Below are 8,272 nucleotides of genomic sequence, written 5' to 3'. Positions count from 1 at the left end.
ATGTCATCCACAACAGAATATCGAGGTATGTCGAGGAACGACAGCTCCTCCCGCCGAACATGGTCGGTTTCAGACCATCGCTGTCCACTCAAGAGGTCATGCTACTGATCAAGAGGCAGATAGTCGACGTGGTCACGAGAGACGTCCGAGGCATCTTGGCGCTGGACCTCGCCAAGGCTTTCGACACCGTCAAACACAAGCACGTCCTCGACTCTGTGTCGAAATTGAACCTCGGCGAACGCTTTCACGCGTACGTCAGCTCTTTCCTCAGGGATCGTAAGGCCACGATCAAGTTGGGCGAGATCAAGTCGGACGGATACGCGCTGGGAACCCGCGGCACGCCTCAGGGTGCGGTGCTATCCCCACTGCTCTTCAACATCGCCATGAGAGACCTATCGGTCCTGACTCGACCGAATCGGGGGCGTCAATCTCAATTATGCTCTCTACGCGGACGACATCACCATCTGGTGCAGCGGCGGGTCGGACGCAGCGGTGGAGCGGGCTCTGCAAGAGGCCCTGGACGTCACGGAAGAATTCCTCGAGGGCACGGGACTGGTCCTCTCGCCAACCAAGTCGGAGCTCTTGCTGTATCGGCCCGACAGAAAGGGCCGCAAGTTCGACACGCCGCTGGATCAAGTACCGATCGATCTCAAAACGAAGACGGGTCAGCGCATCCCGAGGGTTGATTATCTCAGGGTGCTCGGACTGGTCATCAACGCAAAGGGCAGCAACGTGCAAACGATCGCGCGCCTGAGGGCGAAGACGGAGAACATGCTCAGACTCGTTTCTCGAGTGACGAGCCGAAGGGCATCAGCGAAGCCAACCTCCTAAGGATCTACCACGCCTTCCTCATGAGCCATATAAACTATGTGGCTTCGGCACTAAACTGGTCGCAGTCTGAGGAGAACAAGATTGACGCACTCATCAGGAAGAGCATTAAACGAGTGCTCGGTATCCCTGTGACGACCAGCACGGAGAAGCTAATGCAGCTCGGGGTCCACAACACCCTGAGCGAAATCGTAGAAGTACAGAAAACGGCACAGATCGGTCGCCTGTCTGCCAGCAAGTCCGGCCGCCGAATACTCGAGATGGCGGGCCTCACCGCCATGGCCGCGGAGTCGTGCGCCGTCCCCCTCAACCAGGAAGAAAGGGACGCCTTTCGAGTCTCCACATTCCCGAGGAACGTTCACCCACAACACAACGAGGCCAGGGGCGCAGCCAGGGCCCGAGAACTCATCAAGACTGCCCTGCAGAACCCAGAGCTCGCGTACTTTGTCGACGCGGCGCAGTATCCCAAATCAAACTCGTACGTGGCCACGGTGGTTGACCCCCAGGGCAAAATCCTGAATGCAGCGTCCATCCAACACTCTACGGCGTCCGTCGCAGAGCAAGTCGCAGTGGCGCTGGCTCTGAGTGATCCCGGGCGCACCCAGATCTTCACGGACTCCAGGTCGGCGGCGATGGCCTTTCTCGCCGGCTCCGTCTCGGTCGAGGCTGCGGCGGTGCTTAGGACCCGCAAGCCAGGCATGGTCCGTCACGTCATCACTTGGTTCCCGGCTCACATGGGTCGGAACGTCTCTCCCGGCTCGATCAACCTCAATGAGCTGGCCCACGACCAGGCGCGAGGTCTCGTCAACCGCGCCAGTCTGAGGGGCCCGGATTCGCAGGGGATCGACCGGACCACGGACCCGCTGCTTGCTTTCCACGACATCACGGCTCACTACCAGCTGGGACGCAGGTATTTCCCGGCTCCTCACCCGAAGATTGGCAGACCCCAGGCCTCGGTGTTGAGAATGCTTCAGACGGGCTCATTTCCGTCTCGATCCAGGCTGAGCCACTACGCTCCGGGTGTGGATCCCCGCTGCCCCGACTGCGGCGAGGAAAGGTCCACCTTTAACCACATGCTGTGGCAATGTTCTGCGTTGCACCACTCGCCTTTCAACAGGCAAGAAGACTGGGAAGAAGCCGTCAAGAGCGACGACCTTCAAGTCCAGCTTCGGGCTGTCCAAAGGGCCTGCGAAAGGGCTGAAGATCACGGTCTTCCGTCCCCGGTGCAGGTGTGGCCCGCGACTACGACAAAGTAGTCCCTTAGGACAAGATAAAGTTTCTGGTCTGTCTGTCTGTCTGTCTGTCTGTCTGTCTGTCTGTCTGTCTGTCTGTCTGTCTGTCTGTCTGAAGGAAAATAACTTTGACGCAGTGGAGCAAGGCTTATGACGGACACGCAGGCAAAATGTGCATCAATTCTGTATAAATTTTGAAGTTTCAGTATAAATATTTATTTGTCACACGGACGAGCATCGTATGGAGTTCACACTTTGTGTCAATAGTGCGTGTTCAAGTCATTATCGTGCTAGAACTCATAAGGTACGTATACCTTGTATCAAGCCATATCAAGACCTTACGACGATGCATGCATATGTGCTCTCATATAAAATTATATAGTTTTCATACATGTTTATTTACAAGGGTTGTTGTAAGATCTCTTTGGTAATACAAAATCGCGGCTTTTATGGACGCATTTGCGCAACGCCTTAGGACGGCGGGCAATATGTCCTGTATAAGTACAACTCGAGTGTTCCTATCTCAGTACGCCATGATGAATTGGACGCGCTTGATACAATGCAATACTTTGCTGGTTCCAATGCCCTATTGGAACCAGCAACCAGCACAATATTTCGACCTCTAGGGTGTTAAAGAAGTCACTACGAAACAAACACACACACACACACACACACACACACACACACACACACACACACACACACACACACACACACACACACACACGCACACGCACACGCACACGCACACACACACACACACACACACACACACATTCTTGTTATATATATATATATATATATATATATATATATATATAACAAGAATGAAGCGGTCACCATTTCGCGGCTTCGCACGAACGCGACGGCCCTTGGCTGCCATTTTCTGCAGGATGCGTTCGGCATGCGAAATATTCCGCGGCTAGCAACGCACAATCCTCGAGTGCGCCGTTCTCCTCGTCGTTCGGAGAAACGCGAACACGCAGGCATGCGATGAGTGCGTCTGATATTCCACCCGTTGGGTTCTCCTTACTCCGGCACGCATTGCCTTATAGAGGCAGCCCTTGTACTAGAGCACTGCACGGGCCGATTTTTGCGGCCCGGGCCCGGCCCGGGCCCGTTTTCACATTGGGCGGCCCGCCCGAGCCCGATCAAAACTTTTATGGCGAGACTCGGGCCCGGCCCGGGCCCGGAAATAATTTACGTTACCCGCCCGGCCCGGCCCGCCAAACCTTTACCTTAAGCCCGAGCCCGGCCCGAGCCCGACTCGAAACCGGCCCGAACCCGGCCCGAGACCGAATAATACATGTTTTTCAGAGTTGAGAAGCCCGAGAATAACTCGCAGAAAGCCCGAGCCCGGCCCGGGCCCGCGTCAAAAAAACCCGAGCCCGGCCCGGGCCCGGGTCAAAAAGCACACGCCGTGCCCGAGCCCGGCCCGAGCCCGTGAAAAAACTCCTCTACCCGGCCCGGCCCGGCCCACGGGCCGGGCCGGGCCCGGGCTTTCGGGTAAGCCCGAGCCCGTGCAGTGCTCTACCTTGTACATCCTCTCAGTTTACACACACACACACACACACACACACACACACACACACACACACACACACACACACACACACACACACACACACACACACACACACACACACACACACACACACACACACACACACACACACACACACACACACACACACACACACACACACACACACACACACACACACACACACACACAACACGCACGCACGCACGCACGCACGCACGCACGCACGCACGCACGCACGCACGCACGCGCACGCACGCACGCGCACGCACGCACGCACGCACGCACGCACGCACACACGCACACACGCACACACACACACACACACACACACACACACACACACACACACACACACACACACACACGCACGCACGCACGCACGCGCACGCGCGCACGCACGCACGCACGCACGCAAAAGCTCTTGATTCGCACTGTTTGCTTTGGCAAATCGTACACAACGAACGATGTCTGAAATTGTCGGGGGCCAAGCACACAATTCAAGTAGAATAGCATTTTCGTTGCCGAACGGCTTTCCTTTGGGCGCATCGAAGAAATACAGGCCAAGAAGCCATGTCTTTAGAACGACACCTTACTTTGCTGCGCCATTGAAATGCGGGTGGTCTTACGACGCTGAATAATGCATTAGACCAGGGTAGTGATTTCGGGCAAGTTAGTAGATGTTCATGATTGAAAACCAGCGCGTTGCATGAAGTGCAGGGAGAAAATATGTACAATGAAACGAATGAATTTCAGTTGTTAGGCCAGTAACTCTTTCCGTTTCACCTAATGCTTTCGTGTTTCCTGCGCTTCGTGCTTCGCGCTGTTTTTCACTTGTGAGCTGTGGAATGTATATATCACTCCACTTAATCATCTCTGCGAAATCTGCGCCACTCCTATAGGAAGCTTTATTTTGTGTTCGTACATGGACGCTCGGGGACAACGTGCACGGCTCTTTGGACGCGAACCTATACGTGATTTTTTTTCGCTTGAATTTATTTTCTAATAACAGCTTTTATGAAATGTCAATTTTATAGATACGCGAAAACTGTATTGATGATTTTGTCTCAAATGGTCTCTCGAAAATCAATACACGCGCCTTTTTGTTATTAGGTACACACGGAAGAACACCTGTCCGTCGCTGTAGCTGAGTGTAGTGTAGAAAATATTCGCTAGCCTTCAGTGCTTCCTGTAGCTCGTTTGGCTTTAGATCACATAAGATTGCTACTCCTTCCCTTCAGCATTGAGAAAAAGTGACAGAAATACGGTACAGCCATAAAATTTTCCACAGCTATATACGATGGTGTCGAAAGGCCTGGAGTTATTATTGAATTATAGAAGTAGCAGCATCACGGCCTAAGCAGAAGCCGAACGCGCTGGATGGACAGTGACCAGTCTAGCCGAGGCTCAAAAGGGCAAAACTGAAGACTTACCCGCCACCTCTAAATAATGTGGTACAAAAAAAAATGGTTCAATTCGACAACTCAGGAATCTGTTCTATTTTAAGGGCTATAGTTCTTGTTGCTTGGCGTATCTTGTATTCCTCCCTGACAAAGCAACAAATGTCTTGATTTATCTTCTTGCGAGTGGCAATGCGGAAAACCACCGAATATTTCTGTATTTCTTCGTCGTCGTCTCGCCCGGGCTGCGCTCAAAAGTGCAGACGTCGCTTAAGGATATAAGGGAAACGCTTAGGTCAATAAAGCGATGCGTGAGAAAGACGCTTCCTTGGTTCTCGCACACGTGCGCAGTCACTGCGCGCCAGAGTTCAGTTCTGTTTACGCTGGGAAAACCTGTTACGGGTCCCGTCATATGCGACGACTGCTGGCGATCGCTGAACTGGAGATCGATCGGTTTGCACTATTCAAGCTACGATGGGCAAGCTATTAAAAAAAAACAGAAAACATAACGTATGCCTCCCTGGCAGTTTCCAGCTACGCTTAGAGCGCAGCCGGCGTCACACACACTGCGAAGTTCGGGGCAGTCCGCGCGCCGTCTCGTCCTGGGTTACGCGTCCGCGGGGAGGCGTAATGAGGAAGTGTGTGTAGGTCGACGAGAACAAGGTACTTTGCGCGACGTCTAAAAAAAGGCGACGACCTTTGCTAACCCCCAGAAGGTATAGAGGTGTCTCCTCTGTGCTCGAGAGAGAGAGGAAAGTTCTGTTCCTTCTTTTTCTTTCTTTTCCTTGGGCGAGAGAGCGCAGAGACAGCGATATACGGAGAACCCACTTTCTAGGTTATGTAAAGCGTAGTCCTGGCAAGTTTCGCGTGAGTCGGGTAATGCACGCGGATAGTGGTCTAAAAATGTGGCTCGTCGCCTTTCTGTTTCGGTTCCCAGCTCCACGGGTGTCTGCGCTAAGTGCATGGGCGCGGAGTGTACAGTGCGTGTTAACATTAACTCGGGGCTATCTATGAAACTTACGACGGCGAGAAAAAAGTTAAATGTTGATGTTTGCTTTAGCTCTTCAGTTCTATTTCAACTTTTCTTTTGGGGCAGCTGCCCCTAAGCAAGCGGTAAAAAAGTCCTTTCTTGGCTAAATGACCGGGAGTAGGGTGTTTAGAAATGGGCCGTGTTGCTGAGTATTTAGGGCGCAGAAATGTAACGTCTGCGCGAGGAAGCCATTTCGAGGTAGACATGGAGTGGTGTGCAGAAACAAATAAAATGTCGGGCGGCAGAAGCGCGGGAAAAAACAAAACAAACGAGGTAAGGTCGTGAAACTTTATTTCGCTCCGTTATGATGTCTTCTAATTTTTAATCAGAATGTAAGTTACTTAATATGACATCGCCACTTAGACCGGTTCGCAGTGACGCTTGGGGAAGCAAAGTGCCCTTGTTTAAAAAGAATCGTGTCAGAATTGTCACCGGTAGATGGCGAACGCAAGCCGATTAAATATATATTTGCTACTGGGCTTAGATGAAATTAGGAAATGTATAGGTATCACAACATGTAATATATGGCATAAACGTTCAATGTAGACCCAAGGCAAGTGGGCGCACATGTTGAGCGGCCGGCCTGGTGAATAGGTGACGCTAGAAAAACAGGGTAGTTATCTTGAAAAATGAAAGAAACGGGAAAGAAGTCACTATTATTATGATCTTTTCCAGTATTTTTCTTCCGTTTCGACTCCGAGCTGGGCGCCCCTCAGCAAAACAATTGTCATTTGTCAGCAATTATTGGCTATGGCGAAAGCCTATTGCGCCTCTGTCGAATAGCTTTGCACTTTTTGTGATCCTTAGTGATGCGCCAAGGGATGCGCTTAGGATGCGACCACCTTCAGCGCCACTTCCGAAGACGGCTGCTTGCCAATGTTATTGTTGTGTTGCAGAATTTACCACTGTCGCGACGTGAAATCCTTCAGGCCAGTGGCCTTGACAGTCACGAGGGCATTGTGCGTGCGCGTGTGTGCGTGCGTGTGTGCGCGTTCGCTGTACTTGCACTCTGAGTTCAAAGCAAGCATCGGAGTATGACTTGCAGTATTAGCTCAAATAATAAGAAACACTTTTGAGGCAAGATAGCATGTTATTTAAATATTCATTGTGGACATTGACCCGAGAACAGCAGTCAAGAACACCATCAGCTACAACCTCTGAAAGGCAAGGGACTGGTGCTCAAGCAGCACATGCTGCTTATGGTAACAGTGTTTGCTCGTACGTTCGTCAGAGGACTTCTTCAGACTCTATTAACTGAATGGTCAAATCTACTATCTGCTGTATGTTGCTTTTCGAACAATACTTCACTATTCAGATATTGCGGTGAACATTGTGAAGGATTTCTGCAATTTTTTTTACTTCAAACTTTCGTCACAAGCCTTGCGAATTCAATCGTTTCCCTTCAAGTGAATGAGTTCCTGGAAGGCGCTTAATTCAACTGCGCTACACGGCAACCGCGGCGCGCGCGGCGAACTGGTTTCCAGGGCCTTAGGCCTGCTTACTTATTCTAGGCAATACTCCCAAGAGGTGTGCGAATTCCATTCGGTCTATTTGAGAGGGCAGTCTGCACGGCAGAATAAATATGAAGGATAAGGTCGATAGTTTTGAGGAAAAAGAAAATAGGTGGCTCTGTACGTTTGATTCCGCACTAATATTCTCTGACCTTAATTCCATGAACCACAACTGCAGTTATTGTTATTGCTCTTTGTTGTTAGCAGGCCACTCATCCTTTGCTGCCAATGTTCTCTTTTTGCGAGGACCGTCTGCTCAATTGACTTACTCGACGTCACTGGTCGAGTTCGCGCAATTTGACCTACAGGTTGTTGTTCGTTAGCTTTAGATTATATTTACGAATGTTTTTTTTTCTACTGGTTATTGCTTTCATAAGGCTTACTGCAACGGTGTCAGTAGCTGCACGTACTTAAATGGGGTATCCACGATATTTCATGTGCACTACCTGCTTCAGCTAAAATGAAATAATTTGTTAAGACAGCGCAGGACAGGTAAATTGATTTGTGTTTTTCGGCAGCACGTTTTCAATGGCGGCACACAGAAGACGAACGTGATGAGTTACCAGCCTGACGACGAAGACAAAATGAACTAAATTCATTGTTTGGTAGTAACGTTAGGAACCACCACCAAGATGTGTCACAAAGTACATTCATGTTTAACGCAACACTGTTTAACGTAACGTCCCGAATTGTATGAAGAATGTTGTTTGTGAAAATAATGGGGGCAA

General features: G+C 50.8%; 1 protein-coding gene across 1 annotated transcript; it reads left to right on the top strand.

The window, feature by feature from the left end:
- The first annotated feature begins 1,552 nt into the window (after positions 1 to 1,552).
- On the top strand, positions 1,553 to 2,103 carry LOC125942713 (uncharacterized). The gene is made up of 2 exons (XM_049660987.1): positions 1,553 to 1,885; positions 1,946 to 2,103. Exons 1-2 carry the CDS (start codon positions 1,563 to 1,565, stop codon positions 2,082 to 2,084), a joined length of 462 nt encoding a protein of 153 aa, XP_049516944.1. The 5' UTR covers positions 1,553 to 1,562; the 3' UTR covers positions 2,085 to 2,103.
- The last annotated feature ends 6,169 nt before the right edge of the window (positions 2,104 to 8,272 follow it).

Source organism: Dermacentor silvarum, chromosome 1 (assembly GCF_013339745.2).
Source record: "Dermacentor silvarum isolate Dsil-2018 chromosome 1, BIME_Dsil_1.4, whole genome shotgun sequence".
Taxonomy (NCBI): Eukaryota; Metazoa; Arthropoda; class Arachnida; order Ixodida; family Ixodidae; genus Dermacentor; species Dermacentor silvarum.
Note: the sequence above shows the minus strand (reverse complement) of the source record. Positions and strands in the feature narration are given on the sequence as shown.

Coding starts and splice junctions, on each gene's coding strand:
- LOC125942713 (XM_049660987.1), top strand. CDS start 1,563: ATGGGTCGGAACGTCTCTCCCGGCTCGATCAACCTCAATGAGCTGGCC. Junction 1,886..1,945: donor CCCGACTGCGGCGAGGAAAG/GTCCACCTTTAA, acceptor GCCTTTCAACAG/GCAAGAAGACTGGGAAGAAG.